This window comes from Haliotis rufescens, unplaced genomic scaffold (genome assembly GCF_023055435.1).
Source record: "Haliotis rufescens isolate VD_foot unplaced genomic scaffold, xgHalRufe1.0.p SCAF_20, whole genome shotgun sequence".
Taxonomy (NCBI): Eukaryota; Metazoa; Mollusca; class Gastropoda; order Lepetellida; family Haliotidae; genus Haliotis; species Haliotis rufescens.
In genome coordinates, this window is record NW_025963891.1 from 11266833 (window position 1) to 11294132 (window position 27300).

General features: G+C 44.1%; 1 protein-coding gene across 1 annotated transcript in view; it reads left to right on the forward strand.

Moving 5' to 3' along the window:
- The window catches only part of LOC124131351 (vitamin K-dependent gamma-carboxylase-like), a 101222-nt gene that overhangs the window by 64506 nt on the left and 9416 nt on the right, over positions 1-27300 (forward strand). The window contains exons 6-8 of the mRNA XM_046494573.2: positions 2642-2748; positions 24591-24754; positions 25378-25550. Coding sequence (XP_046350529.1) covers positions 2642-2748; positions 24591-24754; positions 25378-25550 — 444 coding nt within the window. The remainder of the gene's footprint in view (positions 1-2641; positions 2749-24590; positions 24755-25377; positions 25551-27300) is intronic.

Here is a 27300-nt window from a genome sequence, read left to right on the forward strand (position 1 = left end):
TGATTGACAAAATGAAGCTGATTTTCCTTGGGAGGATGTGTAGAAGCAGCCACAGATATGCCCCGAAAAAGGTGTTCTATTTCAAGTGTGCTCAATATATAACAGGCAGTGACAAAAGTAAGTCTGTAACACATGATCTACTCAATGTGGCAAAGAAATATGAATTATGGACCATAATAGTTCACTTTATGAAAACTAACCAGTTTCCATCCAAGGATGTATGGAACAAAACCGTACAGACTAAAATAACAGAACATGAAACTGCTCATTGGCACACAAGTCTGCGAGATCACCCTGAATTAAACAGATTTATTAAAATTCACAGTAAGCTTATACCTCATAGACTGTGGAATATGTGTATTCTGTACAATATACCAACTAGACCAATGTATGCACTTGTGAAGCTAGGAACACTACCAATAACACCTGGACAGTGTTTAATGTCTGATGAGGAGTGCGATGACATAATAAAGCACCAACTGCTATGCTGTACAGCTTTAGCTGATGCAAGGAACACCCTCTATGAACATCTATTTGACTCTTTAAACCTCGAACAATACATGCGTATTGAGGACTGTGCAGATGATGAAGTCAAACTTGTGACATTGCTAGGTGGTATAACCCCTATTGTAGAGGATATGAGCCTTGACAGATGGGCTGAATTCATATCTTCTGTATCACGAGACATAAGCTCTTGGAACCTGCGATCAATGCACTATCCATAGACAGTATATCTCATACCAGGACCACGACATGTAAATATTCAGTATTGCCAATTTCTCTGCATAATATTCGTGTAAATATGCTGTGTTAACATGATTCCAAATATATATCACTCTCCGAAATTAATGGAGGAGAGATCATTCATTCTCTGTAGCAGGCTCCATGTGTACAGTACATTCTCTGTAGCAGGCTCCATGTGTACAGTGCATTCTCTGTAGCAGGCTCCATGTGTACAGTACATTCTCTGTAGCAGGCTCCATGTGTACAGTACATTCTCTGTAGCAGGCTCCACATGATGTACAGTACATTCTCTGTAGCAGGCTCCATGTGTACAGTACATTCTCTGTAGCAGGCTCCATGTGTACAGTACATTCTCTGTAGCAGGCTCCATGTGTACAGTGCATTGTCTGTAGCAGGCTCCATGTGTACAGTACATCCTATGTAGCAGGCTCCTTGTGTACAGTACATTCTCTGTAGCAGGCTCCATGTGTACAGTACATTCTCTGTAGCAGGCTCCATGTGTACAGTACATTCTCTGTAGCAGGCTCCATGTGTACAGTACGTTCTCTGTAGCAGGCTCCTTGTGTACAGTACATTCTCTGTAGCAGGCTTCATGTGTACAGTACATTCTCTGTAGCAGGCTCCATGTGTACAGTACATTCTCTGTAGCAGGCTCCATGTGGTGTACAGTACATTGTCTGTAGCAGGCTCCATGTGGTGTACAGTACATTCTCTGTAGCAGGCTCCATGTGGTGTACAGTACATTCTTTGTAGCAGGCTCCATGTGGTGTACAGTACATTCTCTGTAGCAGGCTCCATGTGTACAGTACATTCTCTGTAGCAGGCTCCATGTGTACAGTGCATTGTCTGTAGCAGGCTCCTTGTGTACAGTACATTCTCTGTAGCAGGCTCCATGTGTACAGTACATTCTCTGTAGCAGGCTCCACATGATGTACAGTACATTCTCTGTAGCAGGCTCCTTGTGTACAGTACATTCTCTGTAGCAGGCTCCTTTTGTACAGTACATTCTCTGTAGCAGGCTCCATGTGTACAGTACATTCTCTGTAGCAGGCTCCATGTGTACAGTACATTCTCTGTAGCAGGCTCCATGTGTACAGTACATTCTCTGTAGCAGGCTCCATGTGTACAGTACATTCTCTGTAGCAGGCTCCATGTGTACAGTACATTCTCTGTAGCAGGCTCCTTGTGTACAGTACATTCTCTGTAGCAGGCTCCATGTGTACAGTACATTCTCTGTAGCAGGCTCCATGTGTACAGTACATTCTCTGACTGCCATGTTTCGGTAGACCTGATGACCTGCCATGTTGTAGTAGACCTGATGAGCTGCCATGTTTCTGTAGACCTGATGACCTGCCATGTTGTAGTAGACCTGATGAGCTGCCATGTTTCTGTAGACCTGATAGGCAGATTGCCATGTTTCAGTCGACCTGATGACCTGCCATGTTTCAGTCGACCTGATGACCTGCCATGTTGAAGTAGACCTGATGAGCTGCCATGTTTCTGTAGACCTGATAGGCAGATTGCCATGTTTTAGTCGACCTGATGAGTGGCCATGTTTCAGTCGACCTGATGACATGCCATGTTGTAGTAGACCTGATGAGTGGCCATGTTTCAGTCGACCTGATGACCTGCCATGTTTCTGTAGACCTGATTAGCAGATTGCCATGTTGTAGTAGACCTGATGAGTGGCCATGTTTCAGTCGACCTGATGACCTGCCATGTTTCTGTAGACCTGATTAGCAGATTGCCATGTTTCAGTAGACCTGATGAGTGGCCATGTTTCAGTCGACCTGATGACATGCCATGTTGTAGTAGACCTAATGAGCGGCCATGTTTCAGTCGACCTGATGAGCGGCCATGTTTCAGTAGACCTGATAAGCTGACTGCCATGTTTCAGGTGTTCCTGGTGTACTTCATCGCTGGCCTGAAGAAGCTGGACCTGGACTGGGTGCATGGCTACTCAATGCAGGAACTCTCCAAACACTGGGTGTTTGACCCCTTCAAGTAAGTCCTTACCCATTCAGATTGTTGTCCCTCTTTGCCCTAGGCTTGTCATAAGAGCCACCCACAGGCCATGTCCTCTTTGCCCCAAGCTTGTTATAAGAGCCACCCACAGGCCAAGTCCTCTGCACCCCAAGCTTGTTTGAAGAAACACCCATAGGCCAAGTCCCCCTTTGCCCTAGGCTTGTCATAAGAGCCACCCACAGGCAATGTCCTCTGCACCCCAAGCTTGTTTGAAGAAACACCCATATGCCGTGTCCTCTTTGCCCCAAGCTTGTTATCAGAGCCACCCACAGGCCAAGTCCTCTGCACCCCAAGCTTGTTTGAAGAAACACCCATAGGCCAAGTCCCCCTTTGCCCCAAGCTTGTTTTAAGAGCCACCCATGGGCTAAGTCTCCTGCGTCCCAAACTTGTCATAAGAGCCACCCACCCACAGGCCAAGTCCCCTGCGTCTGAAGCTTGTTATAAGAGCCACCCACAGGCCAAGTCCTCTGCACCCCAAGCTTGTTTGAAGAAACACCCATAGGCCGTGTCCTCTTTGCCCCAAGCTTGTTTTAAGAGCCACCCACAGGCCAAGTCCTCTGCACCCCAAGCTTGTTTGAAGAAACACCCATAGGCCGTGTCCTCTTTGCCCCAAGCTTGTTTTAAGAGCCACCCACAGGCCAAGTCCTCTGCACCCCAAGCTTGTTTGAAGAAACACCCATAGGCCGTGTCCTCTTTGCCCCAAGCTTGTTTTAAGAGCCACCCACAGGCCAAGTCCTCTGCACCCCAAGCTTGTTTGAAGAAACACCCATAGGCCGTGTCCTCTTTGCCCCAAGCTTGTTTTAAGAGCCACCCACAGGCCAAGTCCTCTGCACCCCAAGCTTGTTTGAAGAAACACCCATAGGCCGTGTCCTCTTTGCCCCAAGCTTGTTTTAAGAGCCACCCACAGGCCAAGTCCTCTGCTTCCCAAGCTTGTTTGAAGAAACACCCATAGGCCGGGTCCTCTTTGCCCCAAGCTTGTTATAAGAGCCACCCACAGGCCAACCCCTCTGCGTCTGAAGCTTGTTTTAAGAGCCACCCACCCACAGGCCAAGCCCCCTGCATCTGAAGCTTGTTTTAAGAGCCACCCACAGGCCAAGTCCTCTGCTTCCCAAGCTTGTTTGAAGAAACACCCATAGGCCGTGTCCTCTTTGCCCCAAGCTTGTTATAAGAGCCACCCACAGGCCAACCCCTCTGCGTCTGAAGCTTGTTTTAAGAGCCACCCACCCACAGGCCAAGCCCCCTGCGTCTGAAGCTTGTTTTAAGAGCCACCCACCCACAGGCCAACCCCTCTGCGTCTGAAGCTTGTTTTAAGAGCCACCCACCCACAGGCTAAGCCTCCTGCACCCCATCGCTTGTGTCAATTGTATTTGTAGGTACCCAAGGGGAAGTGGAACTGCCATCTCAAACCTGTCATGCAGCATGCACTGTAGGGGTACCTTGTCATGTGAGGCCAGTAACAGGATTGCTTGTTCTGGTTTGGAGACTTGGTTGAATGCTCATACATCACTGGTTTGACTGGTCCTGACCTTATTATTTACAGGCAGTTGCAATACATCAAGAATGTTGCACATAGCAACATGAAATGACAAACAAACAAAATCATCACGACAAGACTAGAACATGCATATATATAACTTTAGGTTATCTTGTGTCCTACAGTTGAGTGATTACCGGTGGCGTCAGTACATGTAACACGCATCTTCATCCATTCTTCAGTCGATGTACCTGATGGGATGGTCAGTTTTGAAAAGTTGCATACCCGATGGTTGGGGGTTAAAGTTACTGAGTTGACAATCCACCGGCTTCTTGTTATTTTCTATTATAAGCTATTATTGAACAGTACTATTCTTATGTTCACCCTTTTGTTAATTTTGTTTGTTAGTCCAGAAACTTCTGAACTGGCAACATTTTATCCTGTCCGGTAACTTTGCAATGTTGCCAGTCGGTTGTCTGACTGAAATTTGGGGGAGTGTTATACACTGCTTCATCTGCTGCTACTGTGCATCAGTCTCTCCCACCCAAAGTTTTGAGACTCGTGAAGATCCGCTTGTCCTAAGAGGAGACTAATGGGATCGGGTGGTCAGGCTTGCTGACTTGGTTGATGCATGTCATTGTACCCCAATTGTGTGGATGGATGCTCATGATGTTAATCACAGGATTGTCTGGTCAAGACTCGATTATTTACAGACCACCGTCATATAGCTAGAATATTGCTGAGTGCAGTGTTCAACAACAAACAAACAAAGTTTTGAATAATGGCAAAGCACACATTATCATTATCCTACCTTGTACATGCACCTCATGCACCTGCATGCATGTGTACAGACAGGCCGATGCAATATCATTCTTCAATGAGCAAGATTAATGAACCGTGTTCACGTTTGCAGTCACAATGCAGACAGGTACAAACTATTCAGGAGGGTGACATCTGTGAATGTGTTTCTTGCATGCCTGTGACTTGTTGTTACCCTGTCTGGTGCTCGGCATTAAAGTGCTAAAACAAGGACTGGTCGGCTCGGAGTCAGTGTACTGTGTGTGGAGGGTATGCATGGTATCTCAGTGGGCTAGCACTATAAACTCATTATTAATCCAGATTAGTACAAGCAGGCAGACAGACAGACAATAGAAGCAGACGCGCGCACACGCACACACACACACACACACACACACACACACACACACACACACACACACACACACACACACACGTGTGCTCACACACACACACACACACACACACACACAGTGTGCTCACACAGACACACACACAGATGGACACACAAACATAGATGTGCACACTCACACTCAATCGCACGCACACTTACAGACACACACACATAGACATCATTCACACACAGACACAGACACGCCCAAACACAGAGGTACGCGCACGCACGCACACACACACAGATGCATGCACACTCACACACACACACACGTACACACACACGGATGTGCTCAATGTTTCCATACACAGGCACATGCTTCAGGGTTAAAGAACAGTATTCAAGTCTGTAGTCATGGTGCAAACTGTTCGTGAGAATGACATCAGTGTTTCTTCCTTATTTCACCATAAGGTTGAGTTTAATCTTAATGTTGTTACAACTGGAAGATGCATGTGGTTTTAAGGATTGGCAAAGGTATCAGTAACAGTGTGTGGGGCTCCTGCCTTGCTTCCACATCTCAGTCAGCCTTATCTATAAAGTTTAAATGTCATTTGTAAGAGTTATCTGCTTTGGGTCATAAACTTTTTCATATCTGGCCTGGAAGAGGTAAATGATACATTATTGCAGACATAACAGCAATTACAGGATGGGATTGTTTACCGTCTGCCCAGGCCACAGTGTGAGTTGAAGAAGCAAAACAGGAAGACAGCCTGGAGTGTGACCTGCTCTGTGCTGAACTGGTGTATGGCAATCATATATTTTTAACCAATGATTACCATAAAGATAGTTGGCCTTCCTTTGTTGCACCATACTCTAGAGATATAAGAATGATCCTGTTGATAGACCACTTGGTAGATATGATCAATAGAGCGAGCTCGGCTGTTGATCTGCTGTGGTGGGCTGGAGACCGAGTAACCTGCCACAAGATGATGGAGAGAGACACGGCAGCCCTTCTTGGGATGATGGAGAGAGACACGACAGCCCTTCTTGGGATGATGAGGGGGGAGACACAGCAGCCCTTCTTGGTATGATGGAGGGAGACAAAGCAGCCCTTCTTGGGATGATGGAGGGAGACACAGCAGCCCTTCTTGGGATGATTGAGAGAGACACCGCAGCCCTTCTTGGGATGATGGAGGGAGACACGGCAGCCCTTCTTGGGGTGATGGAGGGAGACACCGCAGCCCTTCTTTGGGTGATGGAGAGAGACACAGCGGCCCTTCTTGAGATGATGGAGGGGGACACAGCGGCCCTTCTTGGGATGATGGAGGGAGACACGGCAGCCCTTCTTGGGATGATGGAGGGAGACATGGCAGCCCTTCTTGGGATGATGGAGGGAGACACGGCAGCCCTTCTTGGGGTGATGGAGGGAGACACGGCAGCCCTTCTTGGGATGATGGAGGGAGACACAGCACCCTTCTTGGGGTGATGGAGGGAGACACGGCAGCCCTTCTTGGGATGATGGAGGGAAACAGCAGCCCTTCTGGGGATGATGGAGAGAGACACCGCAGCCCTTTTTGGGATGATGGAGAGAGACACAGCAGCCCCTCTTGGGATGATGGAGAGAGACACCGCAGCCCTTCTTGGGGTGATGGAGGGAGACACAGCGACCCTTCTTGGGGTGATGGAGAGAGACACAGCAGCCCCTCTTGGGATGATGGAGAGAGACACCGCAGCCCTTCTTGGGGTGATGGAGGGAGACACAGCGACCCTTCTTGGGGTGATGGAGAGAGACACCGCAGCCCTTCTGGGGATGATGGAGGGAGACACGGCAGCCCTTCTTGGGGTGATGGAGGGAGACACCACAGCCCTTCTTGGGATGATGGAGAGAGACACGGCAGCCCTTCTTGGGATGATGGAGGGAGACACCGCAGCCCTTCTTGGGGTGATGGAGGGAGACACCGCAGCCCTTCTTGGGGTGATGGAGGGAGACACCGCAGCCCTTCTTGGGATGATGGAGAGAGACACGGCAGCCCTTCTTGGGATGATGGAGGGAGACACGGCAGCCCTTCTTGGGGTGATGGAGGGAGACACCGCAGCCCTTCTTGGTGTAATGGAGGGAGACACAGCTGCCCTTCTTGGGGTGATGGAGGGAGACACCGCAGCCCTTCTTGGTGTGATGGAGGGAGACACAGCAGCCCTTCTTGGGATGATGGAGGGAGACATGGAAGCCCTTCTTGGGATGATGGAGGGAGACCAATAAAGGTTTTCTGGGAACTAAAATATAAACATTCTTAGCGTAGGTATTTTGACAGAACACATTCTAATTCTCTAGTGCATCTCACCGTCAGTGTTGGCTTAGTTTTTATTAGCTGAGCAATTTCTTAAAGAGTGAGAATAGTTTGTTACAGAGTTAGCTATTTGTTAGGGAGTTTGCAATTTGTAATATATAGTAAAGGAAGCTAATTCTTCTAGTTGATACCTAGATTGACAGGTAGATATTATCAGTTTACATGCCTGAGACAAGTTACTCTCACAACTTCCCAAACATCTACCCCAACTACAACATCTGCCACTACTACCACAACATCTGCCACTACTACCACAACATCTACCACTACTACCACAACATCTACCATTGCTCCAACATCAACAACTACCACAACATCTACCACTACTACAACATCTGCCACTACTACCACAACATCTACCATTACTACCAAAACATCTACCACAACTTCTCCAACAACTACCACTACTACCACAACATCTACCACTACTCCAACATCTACCACTACTACCACAACATCTTCCACATCTACCACTACTCCAACATCTACAACTACTACCACAACATCTACAACAACATATACCTCCACTCCAACATCTACCACGACTACCACAACATCTACCACTACTAGTAGTATACTGCATCTAACACCACTATCATAACATCCACAACTACTACCACAACATCTACCACTCTAATACTGTCACTACTACTATATCCCTACCACCACCTCTGCTTCTACCACTGGCCCTATTCCTCAGCCCATCGCTCCCCATGCTTCCCTCTCCACTGCCCTCTCCTGAGCCTGAGCCTGAGAGTGAGTGACTTAATGTGGGAGGCCAGCTGGTGTGCGTCATGCCACCTCACCACGCAACCTCCCAATGCCATCAGTTCCGTGTCCGATCTCACAGCTTCTAGTCCCCCACAAGGGACCCTGTGCAGCGCTGCTGGCACTGGGAGCTGTGGAGGGACATTCATCCCAACCTCATGTGTCAGCTCTCTGCAGGGTCCAGCTATGACAGGTGGGATAACCAACGGCTTGTGGGTCCCCAAGATGTATAGATTTGTGAAATTGTGAAAAGTGGTTTCAATGAGACGTGGAAAGAGCTTATGCACAAGAGGGTTGTATTCTGAAATGTACAACAATGGTTGCAAGTAAAATGAAGGCTGTCTTACCAGGGATACCTTTGAGATTACACTATCAATTGCTTTAATGTTGCCTGCAGGCAATTTGATGTTGTTATGAGGGGTTAAAACACTGGGCTAGTTGTTAAGTGCACCTGAAAAAATGATTCCAATAGAGATCACGTTATTTCAGTTTGAGCTCGTCTCAACCAATCAGTGAGTTCAACTACAGGTGTGTATGAGTTCACTTACTTAGTCACTCAAATAAAGATGTGCTAATGTTATGACCATTGCTAATGGGAGTTCACTTGGTTGTTGAAGTATATATGCCGAAATTTCCAACAGCGAGCTGGAAGGGTGTTTTTTCAACAGAAGCCTAAATCTACTTAAACACCGACTGCAGACTGCTGACATGGATGTCACAATTATGCAGAGGCTGCCTCCCACTTGGTTAAATTGTCATGAATATTGCAGAGTGCAGTGTTAAACAACAAACAAACAAAAACATGCACACTTTCACAGCTGAAGGTTGATTGCAATAGAAAGTTGTACATCTCAAGTCTGTTTCATAGAATAGGACAAACTTCTCACACAATCTCTTAAAGTTATTAATGACCTTTTTCAGCAGCAATCATTCAGTAATATGATATTTCTCAACTTAATTGCACCATTTTATTTTAAGGATAGATCATTCAGATATGAGTGAATGAGTTTGTTTTTTCGCCGCTTTTAGCAATATTCCAGCAATATCATGGCGAGGGACACCAGAAATGGGCTTCAGACATTGTACCAATGTTGGGAATCGATGGATTTCATTTTGAATATCATAGTATTTATGCTGATGGTAAGTGACAGATGATGATCAATTTACATCAGCCTCCAGGTAAGCTCAGGTGATCTATATATATCCACTGGTCTCCAGGTGATCTATTTGTATCCAGTGGTCTGCAGGTGACCTATCGGTATCCACAGGTCTCCAGGTGATCTATATATATCCACCGGTCTCCAGGTCATCTGTCTGTATCCACCGGTCTCCAGGTGATCTATCTGTATCCACCGGTCTCCAGTTGATCTATCTGTATCCACCGGTCTCAAGGTCATCTATATTATATCCACCAGTCTCCAGGTGATCTATCTGTATCCACAGGTCTCCAGGTGATCTATATATATCCACCGGTCTCCAGGTCATCTATCTGTATCCACCGGTCTCCAGGTGATCTATCTGTATCCACCAGTCTCCAGTTGATCTATCTGTATTCACCGGTCTCCAGTTGATCTATCTGTATCCACCGGTCTCCAGGTGATCTATATTATATCCACCAGTCTCCAGGTGATCTATCTGTATCCACTGGTCTCCAGGTGATCTATCTGTATCCACCGGTCTCCAGGTCATCTATCTGTAACCATCAGTCTCCAGGTGATTTATCTGTATCCACCAGTCTCCAGGTGATCTATCTGTATCCACCGGTCTCCAGGTGATCTATCTGTATCCACTGGTCTCCAGGTCATCTATCTGTATCCACCGGTCTGCAGGTCATCTATCTGTATCCACCGGTCTCCAGGTCATCTATCTGTATCCACCGGTCTCCAGGTCATCTATCTGTATCCACCGGTCTCCATGTCATCTATCCATATCCATCAGTCTCCAGGTAATCTATCTGTATCCACTGGTCTCCAGGTCATCTATCTGTATCCACCGGTCTCCAGGTCATCTATCTGTATCCACCGGTCTCCAGGTCATCTATCCATATCCATCAGTCTCCAGGTCATCTATCCGTATCCATCAGTCTCCAGGTGATCTATATATATCCACTGGTCTCCAGTTAATCTATCCATATCCATTAGTCTTCAGGTGATCTATCTGTATCCATTAGTCTCAAGTTGATCTATCTGTATCCACCGGTCTCCAGGTCATCTATCCATATCCATCAGTCTCCAGGTGATCTATCCGTATCCATCAGTCTCCAGGTGATCTATATATATCCACTGGTCTCCAGTTAATCTATCCATATCCATTAGTCTCCAGGTGATCTATCTGTATCCATTAGTCTCAAGTTGATCTATCTGTATCCACCGGTCTCCAGGTGATCTATCTGTATCCATCAGTCTCCAGGTCATCTATCCATATCCATTAGTCTCCAGGTGATCTATCTAGACCCATGAAGATCCGGGGTAGAATAGGTCTTCAGCAACCCATTGTTGCTGTAAGAGGCGACTATGCTTGTCGTAGAAGGCAACTGATGGGATCGGGTGGTCAGGCTCGCTGACTTGGTTGATGCATGTCATCGATGCATATGATGTCAATCAGTGGATTGTCTGGTCCAGACTCGATTAAATACAGACCGCCGTCATATAGCTGGAATATTACTGAGTGCGGCATTAAACAACAAACCAAACCATATCCATCAGTCTCCAGGTGATCTATTCACATACATCAGTCTCCAGGTGAGCTACAGAACCTATTTCTATTTTTAAAAGAAATATGAGAAGTGATAGACGGGGCTCAAAAGCTAATCAAATATCATGTCCCAAAAGAGACATCATTCATTTAAGTGCTTGCAAAATGTTTCTGTATCACAGAGTAATTCTAATGTGTTTTAAATTGCTTCTCGACTTGACACATGTTATTTGATAACGATGGGATGTCGCAGTCACAGACTGTATGAAGGCCTAATGTTGACATATCTCCAACATGAAATATGCTTTTAGTGTTGTTGTCAAACTCAATAATCAGCTATCAGACTGTTACTATCGAGTGAATTTGTTGCATCCTAGTCAATAAAAGCCATGCTGTGCGGTCTCAGGAAAATGGCTTTCGTAAACTGTTGACATTTCCTAGGCTTTCAGTTTACTGTGGGGGGATGTAAATAGCTATTACTCCTTCATCTGGTCCTTCCCAGGACATACCATGGGGCAGAATGCATTCATGAAGGTGGAACGTAAGAGAATGCAAGTTTATGGATAATTGTTCTGTTTTTCTTATTGATTTATAGTTAATCTATAGGACAATAAATGTTTGAACTCTTCTTGGTTCTCAGTTGTAAATCAGAATCAAACACAATTTCAGGATTATTCTTGACTTTTGATGTTCTGAAAGGTTAGAATAAAGCATTGATTTTGTTCCAAAGCAGATGAAAATATTTTTGTTAAAAGGATGGAAATGTTTGTCAAACTGCTATTTCCTTTTGAAGCTGAGTCCATGGTATGAATTGTAAATCCCTGATGGGGATAATATGAAGTGAAGACATTCAAAATGTTGGATTTTAGGATGGCTTTTGTCAGTTAAGGTATTTGTCAGTAATTATTTGTTGGAAAAGGTATTTGGTAGTAAAGATATTTGGAAGTCAAGATTTTGTTAAAAATGGTATTTGTTAGTAAATGGCATTTCGCAGTAAAGAATTTTGTTAGTAAACGTATTCATCCGTGATGATATTTGGATGGCATCTCATTGTGCCTACAGTCTAAATATAGCTGTGGACAGAGTGACAACATAATGGTCATACCTATTTTAATAATGGAAATAGACCATGTTACATTAGGATGTCTAGGTGCAAAGAAAACCAGTAGGGTATCTTGTTTAGAATACTGGTAGCTCTCCAGCAACTTGTGCAGGGCCCCTTTGACAGTCGTAAGTCTATATTCAAGTATGGGAGTTACGATAACCTTAGCGCCATGATAGCTTTGTGGAACAGACGCCTGGTCATAAGAAACGACTTAATAGATCACGTGGTCGGGCTCGGTGACTTGGTTGATTGTGTGACATCATGATCCAGCATGGATCATAAACCAGCCCCCTGAAAAGATAAACACATGCTTATGATATAGTCAGAATCATACAATGGACTCTGCTTTTAGTAGAGATTACATATTATTATGGAAATGTTTTTTTTGTTGCTTTTATTTGTGAAGGTACTGTTAGAGCAGAAGATACAGGCAAATATCTCTGTGACAGAGCCAGTGACAAATGGCAGAAGCTTTAAGAAAACGAATCTCAAATTACATGCCTCTCAGATACCCATCCTTCTATTAAGCAGTCTACAACAGCAGCATCTCAGACTTGTAATAGCAGCCATCAGCAGACTCCTAGATCCCCGGTTTACTCACTAATCATTAGGTCATGTCGTGCATTAACAAGTTCCCATTCAAATACAATGGAAAAAACCCTGAATTACGTTAGTGCTAGACATGTCTGCAAAAAGTATGTTTCTAATTCTATTTTCAAATTCTGCATGGTAATAGGCCCCCAGAAAACCAGCAGTGATGTGTGTGGTGTAGTCCAAGTCATATCTGAATCCCTGGGTATCAACCAAGAAATCAATTAGTGTAACAAAATCAATATGATGGTTATTTGTGTGAGTTCGTATCCGTTCATATAGCGCTCTGGTTAATGTTATTTAACTTTCAGCTGCATTGTTGGGTCTCAAGGGATTCTTATCTTGTCAATTGTGCTGTGCGTGCTAGGTCCTTATCTGATGATGTCAGTTGTCAGGAAATGTGATTATTCTACCTTGCCTCTTTAGCTAGCAAAGTGGAAATATCGGTGTTGTGATGATCATTGATCCTACAATGAAAATATTCCTGTTTGTTCGATTGTAATTTAAGTAAATTATTTGATATTTGGCAACAAAATAAAGATTTTATGTATCGATTGATATCAGATAGATTTCATGTTCATGGTAATGGGAAATAATTTGTGCAATTACCAATAATAACTCAGCATGCGAGTTTGTACATGAATTCAGAGCCTTGTACAGCTGTACGTGGGAATGTGAGTTTGTCCAGAAGGTATACTGCGGAGTCACAAGCAGCTGACCTTACTTACAAAAGCAACATCAGACGGTTGACATTGACAACAGCTTGGTCACAGCTGCACTCCTCCCTTTCTTCCTCTTCCTCCTCCATGACAGTCGTCTGAGGCGCCTCAGTTTGCTGTGCAGAGTTACATCCCTTGAGCACGACAGAAACCTATGACTGTGGGTTCGAATCCTGGCCAAAGTTATGTTTCTAGGTTTATCAGCACCACACCTGTGCTTGTGAGTTTGCATCACTTTGGACTTTTGTCCAACATTAAGCTGACTCTCCGGTATAAAACTGGAATACTGTGCAGAGTTACATCCCTTGGGCTCGACAGAAACCTATGACTGTGGGTTCGAATCCTGGCCCAAGTTATGTTTCTAGGTTTTATCAGCACCACACCTGTGCTTGTTAGTTTGCATCACTTTGGACTTTTGTCCAACATTAAGCTGACTCTCCGGGATAAAACTGGAATACTGTGCAGAGTTACATCCCTTGGACTCGACAGATTCAGAACTGACACATGTCATGAGTTGTTAAAATTTCGTGAAATGTCAGATTAAGTCATGAGACTCAATATATCAAGGGACATGGGTGGCCCAGTCGTCTCAGGCGTCGCAATTCGCTGAGCATAGTTGCGTCCCTTGGGCATGCCAGAAACCTATGATTGTGGGTTCGAATCCATGTTCGATTATGTTTCTAGGTTTGTCAGCACCATACCCGTGTTCATGGGTTTCACCGGAGTGGTAAGCATCTGAGACCTGCATCACTTCGGGCTTTCCTCCCACATTAAGCTAGCACGTCGCGATATAAGTGTAATAATGTTAAAAGCGGCGTTAAACCCAACTGACTCACTTACTCAATATATCATGGCTTCATCATGTGTCAAGGTCAGTTTGAAGGTCATTCACTCATGTGAATTCAGGAAGTATTGGCAGTTTAATATGGAGACTTCATATTTGTAACACAATGATGTATGATTGAATTTGACCAAACTTTATGAACATGTTTTCTACGCAGTTCATGGCTGAGATTCAAGGTCAAGGACTTTCTGTTTCAAAGTTGTTCTGCATTGGGCATGTATTTACCCAAACGCAGAAGTGATGTTATTAAACCAAAAGCACTCATAACCTTGTTATTAAGGTAGCTGGGGGCATGGGACCCATGAAGATTCAGGGTAGAGTAGGTCATCATCATCCCATACTTGCTGTAAAAAGTGACTATGCTTGTCGTAAGAGGCAACAAACGGAATCAGGTAGTCAGACTCGCTGACTTGGTTGATGCATGTCATCGTATCCCAATTGGATAGATCGATGCTCATGATGTCAATCACTGGATTGTCTGGTCCAGACCACCATCACATAGCTCAAATGCTGCTGATCCGGCATTAAACAACACACAAAACAAAAAAAAGCTAGAGGCATGGTACTTTCTGTTTCAGAGCTGTAATGCACTGGCTATGCGTTTTTCAAAACAAGTAGTGATGTCATTAAACTGAAAATCAAAATGGTTTATTATACATGTTTCTGGTGGGTAGGTTTGGGGGGTATTCAGGAAATGGGGGGGACAGGGCTACTTCTGGTTTTGCATATAATGCAAACACCTTTCTAGTTGCTCATAAAAACAGTCAGTCCAGACTTGATTATTTATAGGCCACTATCACATAGCTGGAAACAAGCAAACAAGCAAACAAGCAAAACTCAATCAAGCATTGCTGTATTTTTGTTCTTGGAAAAGCTTCAGACGTTGTATTGTGAATTAAAAAGAAAGAGATTCAAATCTGGAAATAAAAAGAGACAGGTTGTTGCTTTCTGTGAACTTGAGATAGACATCTACTTCTTCTCATCTCCCCCAAGTTAAAAGCAGTTCAGAATGAAGATTTTTACAATCTGATTATATGCCAATTCACTTGACTTCATCAGACAATCTTTATGATCAACTCCGGTATAAATTCAATTTTCAAACAGTTAAAGTAAGGGTTCGATTGAAATCTAAGTTGATAGTGTTCAATGTGTTTCACTGCAGGGAAAAGAAGATGTCATTGTCGACAGGTTTTATCCCCAGGTGACAAGCCCTGTAGAGGATCATTGTATCATCGTGTCGATGTTATTGGCATAGTAATCTAAATGCTATTCCCCTCTGTACACAGAACTTTTCACCCTCCTCTGTCCAAGTACACAACCTGTGTTACACATCTTTTATAGCAGTTTTTCATGGCAAGGAATTTACTCCGACCTGCTCAATTATCTCCATTTTTCCTACGGATGCTAGTTCAAATTCAATTTGAGTAAATAAATTCAAGAAGAGACCCATGCAAATTGACACAGCAAATACACTTGAGGGGTCTTTCTTATGAAGGGAGTTTTTATCTGTTCATTTCAATGAAATGTTGCTGTTCCTCAGGCGAAGCCAGTGTGTTCAGAACTCTGGGGTTGCTGTGGTGGGATTAGATTGTGCGAATAAGGCCAGCGGAGTGTCAGCAATGTTACATTAGCTAACTCAATTTCCAGTTCTGCTCAACAGAGCCGAAGAAGGTCAAGATGATGTGAAGGATCCAGGATGCTCACAACTTTGATTTCTGCCAATCTTTGTGCAGGGGCTGCTGATTAAAGAAAGTAAAATATGATTTGGGGAAATTTGAAGTCAGGGTGTTAATGGATTTTGACCCAGGACTATTTGTCGTGGGATAGCTTTGTTCAATCAGGAGGAGCAGAAATTATCTGATGTTAGATATAATTACTGAGAAGTGTTGTGTTGGGGTGAGAGAGATGAAGCACACCACATGCAACTGTGTGCGGGGAATCTATCGCTAGGATACAGTACAGTTATCAATCAGCAAAGGTGATGTGGCCTTTACATGTCGTATTGACTTGAGGAGTTTCTGATCTTCATAAAATGTTTCAGAAAGTTTTGATTTCAAATTGTGTGCGGCATCAGATCGTGTTGACTTTGCTGTGATGTTCTTCTCTGTTATTATGGAGATTCAATACCGTATTGATTGACATTGCTCTCATAATTGAAATGAAGTATTTCAGAAAAGGTTTGATGAATGATGTAATTGTTATCTAATGATTTTGTTTGGGACGTACAAGGGAACTGTTCAAATAAACAATAGATTGCATGTATTGGCATCCAATTAGATTGAAACACGCTATTCTTGGTTTTTCTTGCCACATAGATTTTTGTGTTGGTTTAGGTCCATTTGCCAGATTATTCTTGCTGAATTGATGCAAGAAAAGTTCAGACACTTTGATAGATGGAGTGTTATTGTGTAATAGATTCTAACCCCCAGAGTTGTAATTTACACTAATGTACATGCAAATCACACATTAACGGGTATTGCTGTTATGTCCGCACACACTTCAATATTCAACGGTGTCACCACATCCAACACAGTTCCTGGTTGCGGTTGCAAATTTGAAGAAATTGAGTCTGGCATCCCTTCATCAGGAAGAACAAGGCCGCTTCTGTTGTAGGTAATCTACAAGTTAGGAGGCGCCTGCACAGCAGATGATAACATCAAGGACAATATGGGAGATTCTCTACTAAAACTTCACATTATTCTTCACAAATTGGCATTCATTGAAGCCATTATTCACTGATGACCAAATTTGCACAAAAAATGTATTGAATTTTATTTTCGCACTGAATCGTGCCATGATGATCAATATTTGTTACCAGTTTCTCTGAGATGTGCTTGTATTACAATAGCTTTTTTGCTCAAGCTTGTCCTAATTATTTCCACTCTCAAGCAACATTAAATACCAATATAGCACTTTGTACTCCTAGTCACTGTCGTCGCTTAGCTTTTTCATTCCCTGAAAGCATTTTATTTTTCCTCAATGCTCGTTAATCCTAAAGCATTACTTCTTGCATCGTAACTCCATTTGTGATATCAAACAGTGTTGAATGATCATTGATGTGTCTGTATGGCAGGGAATCACCATGAAATTGTTATATTGGGAATCCCAAGAAAACAGATTCAATATGGAAAAGGTGTGAAATAGATTTTCCGCGCGAAAATTTCATGGTGCTGAATAGAAAAGTAGAAATAAAATAGCTTCATTATTTTTATATCTCTGGAAGTGTTTATTGAAGTTTTATGGAGTGGTTAGAGAGGCGGTCTTGTTTGTTCTTCGTAATGAAAGTGATGGATTGCCTGGTGGCCTTGTTTGTTTGAAGTAACTGTCGTAGTTTGCCCAGGCCTTATTGATCAAACAGACCATTGATGAATGTTGCATGCGTTCTTTCCTGTTGAAATTAGATTAAAAAGATTTACAATATCTGTATGATAGTTGATACTGAGGTGCAGGGACTAATACCAATCATTTGTATATATTTTGTATACCATTCATATGTCTTAATTGTGTGATTAGAACTTGGACACCACTGGCCTCCATACAGTGGAACTCATAGAATTGTCTTGTGTGACTGGGACTTAGCTACCACTGGCCTCCACACAATGGAACTCCAAGAATTGTCTTGTGTGACTGGGACTTAGCTACCATTGGCCTCCACACAATGAAACTCATAGAAGTGTCTTGTGTGACTGGGACTTAGCTACCATTGGCCTCCACACAATGGAGCTCCGAGAATTGTCTTGTGTGACTGGGACTTAGCTACCATTGGCCTCCACACAATGGAGCTCCGAGAATTGTCTTGTGTGACTGGGACTTAGCTACCATTGGCCTCCACACAATGGAACTCCGAGAATTGTCTTGTGTGACTGGGACTTAGCTACCATTGGCCTCCACACAATGAAACTCATAGAAGTGTCTTGTGTGACTGGGACTTAGCTACCATTGGCCTCCACACAATGGAACTCCGAGAATTGTCTTGTGTGACTGGGACTTAGCTACCATTGGCCTCCACACAATGGAACTCCGAGAATTGTCTTGTGTGACTGGGACTTAGCTACCATTGGCCTCCACACAATGGAGCTCCGAGAATTGTCTTGTGTGACTGGGACTTAGCTACCATTGGCCTCCACACAATGGAACTCCGAGAATTGTCTTGTGTGACTGGGACTTAGCTACCATTGGCCTCCACACAATGAAACTCATAGAAGTGTCTTGTGTGACTGGGACTTAGCTACCATTGGCCTCCACACAATGGAACTCCGAGAATTGTCTTGTGTGACTGGGACTTAGCTACCATTGGCCTCCACACAATGGAACTCCGAGAATTGTCTTGTGTGACTGGGACTTAGCTACCACTGGCCTCCACACAATGGAACTCATAGAATTGTCTTGTGTGACTGGGACTTAGCTACCATTGGCCTCCACACAATGGAACTCCGAGAATTGTCTTGTGTGACTGGGACTTAGCTACCATTGGCCTCCATACAATGGAACTCCGAGAATTGTCTTGTGTGACTGGGACTTAGCTACCACTTGGCACCACACAATGGAACTCATAGAATTGTCTTGTGTGACTGGGACTTAGCTACCACTTGGCACCACACAATGGAGAATTGTCTTGCATTACTAGGACTTGGTTGCTCTTGTCCATCATACAATGGAGCTAAATATAATTGTCTTATGTGGAATATTGTTAAGCTTTGTTAACTCAATCGCCATCAACTCAATTCTTTGTTGGAGACAATGTAACTTTATGGTACCAATGTGTAGGAATCAGGGTAGAATAGTGGACTTGACTGATTTTACGTCATCGAACCTTAAATGTATTCATTGTTGCTCTTGCTTCAAGTCACCAGTTTTACTGGACAGTATTATGTGTTTACTAAAGGTGTGCTGTATTACCTATATATCGGTAAATTGAGGTGAATTCTTTCCACGAGACATACCACAATATCATGTGATATCGGGGGATTTCAAATAGCGATTTTTATTATTTGTTTAATGTTATACACTTGCCAAATACATGTACCTTCGAAATGTTTCCGTAATTCCAAGATGCAAGTTCGCATTCTTCTGTGGCAGTGGTGTTACAAAAAGTCATAACTGTCCCGGAGCGTGCATCCTTGCGTATTTATTGAATGAGTAAACATTATGCTGTTCCAGCATCTTGTTTTGTTCCATTTTTGAAAAATTCCTGCACTGATGTTTCAAATTGCTTCTGAATTCAAAATTTTGAATTATACAATATATTATGATACATATTGCAATACGGCCCTGTGAATTGTAAAATATAGTGATAAATTTGAAACATCCAATACCGATCTCCAATTTCACATTATCATTGACCTTTCATTGTCTTACTACCAATCATAACCTGAGATGCTCAGTAAAGCAGTGCACATGTACTGGGAACTGAATGCATGCTATATAAAATATTATGATACACTTTTGACATCCACCACCCAGCCCTATTGTTTACAGGCTGCCACGATGTATCTGGAATATTTAAGTCTGTGGCATAACACATGCACCCACTTGCTCAAAATACAGATAACACAATATATTGTTTGTGGTTCTGACATTTTCCAGTTCTCCTTTAGTACTAAGACAACTGGCTTTCACAAATTGTACATGCTTGTTTCACAACCTGTTTGCTCAACACATTCACACAAAATTACAGTGGGTCAAAAACACAAATGTGACTGGGTCATTAGCAAGCATCTAGGAATTCAACTTGGGCATTGAAAGGCTGACTGAAGCAAACATTTTGATAAGAGAAGCTTGATAAGGCGGGAAAATGTTGGCTTGCCAGACCAGCTCACTGTCCTGACATCCTAGTAGACTGTCAGACTGGTGGAGATAACGAAAGTGGAATTATTGAAAAAACAATTGTGCTGAACTGTAATTATCAGGGCTGTGATATTAGAGAAAATAGACAAAGATCATGCACATTCCACTGCTGCCATGATGATAAAGGCTGGCGAGGCTCCATGGTGCTCATTCCTGGCCCATGTCTGCACAAAGTAGGCAGGCCACAACTGGTGATTTGTCCTCACAATCTCCCATCTCAATGGCATAAAAAAAGCCCTTATATCAGGATTGTAGTGTCACAAGCAGGCTGAGATTTCTGGGACATAATAAGTCCACAATATTCCATGCTAATCTGCAGAGTGAAAGAGTATGGAATTAAACCACTTTTAGCAAATATTCCAGCAATATCATGGCAGGGTTTCACACATTGTACCCATGTAGGGAATCGAACCTGGGTCCTCATGTGACAAGTATACACTTAATCACTAGGCTACCCAGGCTCCCCACTAGACTTTTACCACTAGGCTACCCCAGCGCTCCACTAGGCTACCCAAGCACCCCACTAGACTTTTACCACTAGGCTACCCAAGTGCCCCACTAGACTTTTACCACTAGGCTACCCCAGTGCCCCACTAGACTTTAACCACTAGGCTACCCAAGCGCTCCACTAGACTTTTACCACTAGGCTACCCCAGCGCCCCACTAGACTTTTACCACTAGGCTACCCCAGCGCCCCACTAGACTTTTACCACTAGGTTACCCCAGTGCCCCACTAGACTTTTATCACTAGGCTACCCCAGTGCCCCACTAGACTTTTACCACTAGGCTACCCCAGCGCCCCACTAGACTTTTACCACTAGGCTATCCCAGTGCCCCACTAGACTTTTACCACTAGGCTACCCCAGTGCCCCACTAGACTTTTACCACTAGGCTATCCCAGCGCCCCACTAGACTTTTACCACTAGGCTACCCCAGTGCCCCACTAGGCTACCCCAGTGCCCCACTAGACTTTTACCACTAGGCTACCCCAGCGCCCCACTAGACTTTTACCACTAGGCTACCCCAGCGCCCCACTAGACTTTTACCACAAGGCTACCCCAGCGCCCCACTAGACTTTTACCACTAGGCTATCCCAGTGCCCCAATAGACTTTTACCACTAGGCTACCCCAGTGCCCCACTAGACTTTTACCACTAGGCTATCCCAGCGCCCCACTAGACTTTTACCACTAGGCTACTATCATGATATAACATTTATACTAAGTTTTCCTATAATAATTAGATCCACATCAAGTGCTTTTATGAGTTATCATGGTGTTATATTTATACATCATTTCATATAATTATAGGTTAGCAAGTACTACTTATCATCAGGTAAAATACACATATAAAATATCAGTAGTTTCAGTTATAGCTTTTTAGATAGAAGCTAGCCTAAGGTAACGGGAGCGCATCTCCTAGACATTCTATTCAATAAGACAAGAGTTATGTCGACATAGTTTAATAGATTTGAAGCTTTTAGATAAATGCTAGCCTAAGGTATCAAGATCCCATCTCCCAGACAAAAGATATGTCTACATAGTCTTATAGATTGCCTTGAACTATTACCTGATGATAAGTATTACTTGCTAAACTATAATTATATGAAATGATGTATAAATATTACACCATGATAACTCATAAAAGCACTTGATGTGGATCTAACTATTATAGGAAAACTTAGTATAAATGTTATATCATGATACTACCCCAGTGCCCCACTAGACTTTTACCACTAGGCTACCCCAGCGCCCCACTAGGCTACCCCAGCACCCCACTAGACTTTTACCACTAGGCTACCCCAGCGCCCCACTAGACTTTTACCACTAGGCTACCCCAGCGCTCCACTAGACTTTTACCACTAGGCTACCCCAGTGCCCCACTAGACTTTTACCACTAGGCTACCCCAGCGCCCCACTAGACTTTTACCACTAGGCTACCCCAGTGCCCCACTAGACTTTTACCACTAGGCTACCCCAGCACTCCACTAGACTTTTACCACTAGGCTACCCAAGCACCCCACTAGACTTTTACCACTAGGCTACCCAAGCGCCCCACTAGACTTTTACTACTAGGCTACCCCAGCACCCCACTAGACTTTTACCACTAGGCTACCCCAGCGCCCCACTAGACTTTTACCACTAGGCTATCCCAGCGCCCCACTAGACTTTTACCACTAGGCTACCCCAGCGCCCCAATAGACTTTTACCACTAGGCTACCCCAGCGCCCCACTCGTCTGAAGAAGTGACTTTGATGAGTGCCAGGTCTTAACATTGTATGACCTGGCTCATTGTTTGTTACCATTGTTTATACACAACTTTACGATCCACTAACTCCTCCCATTTGACCTTGAATAACATCCGAGAAACTATCAGTGGCTGGTTGCAGGAATAGTCCTGTGCATAACAGTGAAACTGATACTGTCAACATGTTCTTGTTGGGTTGAAATGGAATGTATGGCAGGAGCAATGACTGAATGTCCTGATTCAAACCTTCCTGAGTGTTGTGACTCTTCAAAGGGTGACTAGGCAGAGACCTATTGGCAGTCTTGCAAGGTTGAGTTCATTCATACAACAGTGTCTGTCATCAACACATGTTTATGATCTAGAAATAATTCCTTAAAATTGTCAAGGCACCAATGTCTAAACAGAAAATTGTTACTGGAGCTCTGCAGTTCTTGATCTGAATTGCCCAACTCTTGATGATTCACATTCCTTCAGACAGTGGTACGTTCACCAGACTCGGGAGCCAAGCACCTGTTTGAGTTCCTGTTCTAGATATTTCAGATTCCCCCGACAGAGGCGTGACCACCAGACTATGGGGCCAAGCTCCTCTTTGGGTTCCTGTTCTAGATATTTCAGATCCCCCCGACAGAGGCGTGACCACCAGACTATGGGGCCAAGCACCTGTTTGGGTTCCTGTTCTAGATATTTCAGATTCCCCTGACAGAGACATGACCACCAGACTATGGGGCAAAGCTCCTCTTTGGGTTCCTGTTCTAGATATTTCAGATTCCCCCCGACAGAGGCGTGACCACCAGACTATGGGGCCAAGCACCTGTTTGGGTTCCTGTTCTAGATATTTCAGATTCCCCCGACAGAGGCGTGACCACCAGACTATGGGGCCAAGCTCCTCTTTGGGTTCCTGTTCTAGATATTTCAGATCCCCCCGACAGAGGCGTGACCACCAGACTATGGGGCCAAGCACCTGTTTGGGTTCCTGTTCTAGATATTTCAGATTCCCCTGACAGAGACATGACCACCAGACTATGGGGCAAAGCTCCTCTTTGGGTTCCTGTTCTAGATATTTCAGATTCCCCCCGACAGAGGCGTGACCACCAGACTATGGGGCCAAGCTCCTCTTTGGGTTCCTGTTCTAGATATTTCAGGTTCCTCCTGACAGAGGCGTGACCACCAGACTATGGGGCCAAGCACCTGTTTGGGTTCCTGTTCTAGATATTTCAGGTTCCTCCTGACAGAGGCGTGACCACCAGACTATGGGGCCAAGCACCTCTTTGGGTTCCTGTTCTAGATATTTCAGATTCCCCCCGACAGAGGCGTGACCACCAGACTATGGGGCCAAGCACCTGTTTGGGTTCCTGTTCTAGATATTTCAGATTCCCCTGACAGAGGCGTGACCACCAGACTATGGGGCCAAGCTCCTCTGTGGGTTCCCGTTCTAGATATTTCAGATTCCCCTGACAGAGGCGTGATCACCAGACTCTCAAGCTAAGCACCTGTTTGAGTTGGTCTTTTCTTGATGTTTCAGGTTCCTCCTGACAGAGGTGTGACCACCAGACTATGGGGCCAAGCACCTCTTTGGGTTCCCGTTCTAGATATTTCAGATTCCCCCCGACAGAGGCGTGACCACCAGACTATGGGGCCAAGCTCCTCTTTGGGTTCCTGTTCTAGATATTTCAGGTTCCTCCTGACAGAGGCGTGACCACCAGACTATGGGGCCAAGCACCTGTTTGGGTTCCTGTTCTAGATATTTCAGATTCCCCCGACAGAGGTGTGACCACCAGACTATGGGGCCAAGCACCTCTTTGGGTTCCTGTTCTAGATATTTCAGATTCCCCTGACACAGGAGTGATCACCAGACTCTGAAGCTAAGCACCTGTTTGAGTTGGTCTTTTCTTGATGTTTAAGATTCCCCTGACAGAGGCGTGACCACCAGACTATGGGGCCAAGCTCCTCTTTGGGTTCCTGTTCTAGATATTTCGGATTCCCCTGACAGAGGCGTGACCACCAGACTCTGAAGCTAAGCTCCTGCTTGAGTTGGTCTTTTCTTGATGTTTCAGGTTCCTGCTGACAGAAGACCAGATAGACATTTTTATTGTGCACCTGGGAGGGCTGACCCTTGACATGTTCGTCGGCTTCCTTCTGTTCTTCGACAAGACACGAGCCCTAGGAATGTTCTTCTGTTCCGGCTTCCATCTCATGAACTCCCAGATGTTCCATATTGGTAAGATTTACTGTTCATTTTCAGATATTCCTTTTTCATCTTGTTCATATTTTAGGATTACACAAAGTAATATCTGAAATTTCAAAGATTTTCTGAATATTCAGTAAAAAATAACAGTAAAACAGTAATGGTGGACTCGAGAGCTCCCTAAGCAAACTGTTTGTTGCTGTAAAATACTGTATGAATATGTACTATTACTGGAAAATATCATTCTTGTCGAGCATCAAATTTGATCAGTATCCATGGCATGTCTATAGCATCCACATCAAGGTCACCAAGTGTTTGAAATTTGATCCTTTAGTTTTTCTTCTATCCTATCTCAGTTGCTACGAGGGGCCGTAGGGTAGGATAGTTGTTGAAGCATTCGCCCATCACACCAAAGCCTCGGGTTTGATTCCCCACTTGGGTACAATGTGTGAAGCCTATATCTGGTATCTCCCGATGTGATATTGCTGGAATATTGCTAAAAGCTGCATAGAATCCAACCCACTCACTCACTTCTCATGATTGGCTACGTTTTGCTTGAAAGTTGTTTCGCATCACCCACCCCGATGATAGAGACCTCCACCCATCAAGTCTATTATGTTATTATGGACAATAACCCCCTTTCCTGTTGTGTTAAGGTATGTTCTCATGGATGATGCTTGCCACACAGCAAGTTTTCTGTTACGCTGACTGGCCGAGACGGATGTTCAGGAAGGTGCCTCCATCACTGAGAGTAGTCTCCCCTGATGACGAAGACATTCAAACCAGCAGCCACTGTCTCTACAACAAGGAAGATGTCAAACCAGAGAGGGTGAGTGTGATCCACATATAGTATCACTGTCCATATATGGAGAATCTTTTATGACTTAAACCCCTCTATGGTTCCAGTATAGTAAGCAAGGAGCTAATATTTATGTGACATTGTCAACATTGAGCAGCCCGTGGAACATGACTGCTTTCAGGTTTTGATCACACTGCCAGTGACTATATAAATGACTACCTCCCAAAGGTTATTTACATTAATGGATTTCATCCGAATGGCCCTAGCGAATTATTTTTGGGCACATGTACTGAAAAGGTCAAAGGTAAAGGTCATACGAGAAGAAACTCACAGAGGGTTTGTGGTTACACTTTTACAAAAAGTCTTCATGGTACATTCTTTCTTTAGCATGGGGCCCTGCTTTGACAAGGTGTTTAGTCAAACTAAGTCAAAGGTCAAGGTCTGTGTTCAAATTGTAAAATATGGTTATGTCAATGTCAGTTTCGTCAGCATGGTTACCTATAAAGCTGTATAACTTTGCATGTGTCCATCTAATGATGGTGCTAAGTCAATCAAAGGTGAAGGTCAGTTCTGAGGTTGTTGTCAAACATTGTCGTATCAGTTACTGTTGCCTTTTTACTAGTGTATTCCTGAGAATTGGTCATGGTTAGATCTTAAGAAGTCATATTGATCAAGTCTGGAAGTAATGTTTTGGGGCTTGAAGTACATGGTTGTGTTTTATGACTTTAGAAACTTTGAGGAAATGGCGCTGGAGGGGCAGCTTCTGTTTTATGCAAGTTCAGCCACATGGCTACGAATCATACATTTATTATACGCATGCACAGTGGGTATCTGTCACAGATTCAGTATAAAACAATCTACATCCGGTATGGAATAGGTTCCAGTTCACAATTGAGTCGGTGGGCACAGGTGGCCCAGTCGTCTAAGGCGCCGCTATTCGCTGTGCAGAGTTGCGTCCCTTGGGCATGCCAGAAACCTATGATTGTGGGTTCGAATCCCGGTTCGCCCCGATTATGTTTCTAGGTTTGTCAGCACCATACTCGTGGGTTTCACCGAAGTGGTAAACGTCTGAGACCTACATCACTTTGGGCTTTCCTCCCACATTAATCTGACACGCCGTGATATAACTGGAATACTGTTAAAAGCGGCATTAAACCCAACTCACTCACTCACAATTGAGTCGAGTGGTGATTGGTTGGACACAATGGCTGTTGAGTAGGAATGTTGGGAAGAATGCATTATACCGAACACCTTCGGCCATTTTGGTGAACAAGCTCATTCCTTAGTAACGGTTGTTGCCTCACTAAGATAACAGGGGGTTTATGGCACTTGCGCTCTCTCTTCAATCACATTAAACCATACAAATGCAAGCGCCCTATTTTTCAAATAGTGATGCTGTCGTGTGAGGCTTTATTAGCAGCATCAAACATGGCAGATAGGAATAGTCACTGAAAACCTGACTGATGCTGAGCAGTTGTACTATGCTGACTAGGGTCCATGGCCCCTCTTTGCAGGTCCTAAGAGGCGACTAACGTGATCGGATTCTCAAACTCGACTGATTGTCAACATACCCCAATGTTTTGGATCAATTCTCTGAATATCAATCACTGAATTATTTACAGCCTGCTGTCATAGCTGCAATATGGCTGGTGCAGCAGTAAACAACAAAATATACAAATTTGGGTCTGTGCTCACACTGTTGACCACTGGTTTGCCTCGTCCAATAGTATTGCAGACTTCAACTCCATATATTCACTTGGATCTAATATTGTGTAATGCA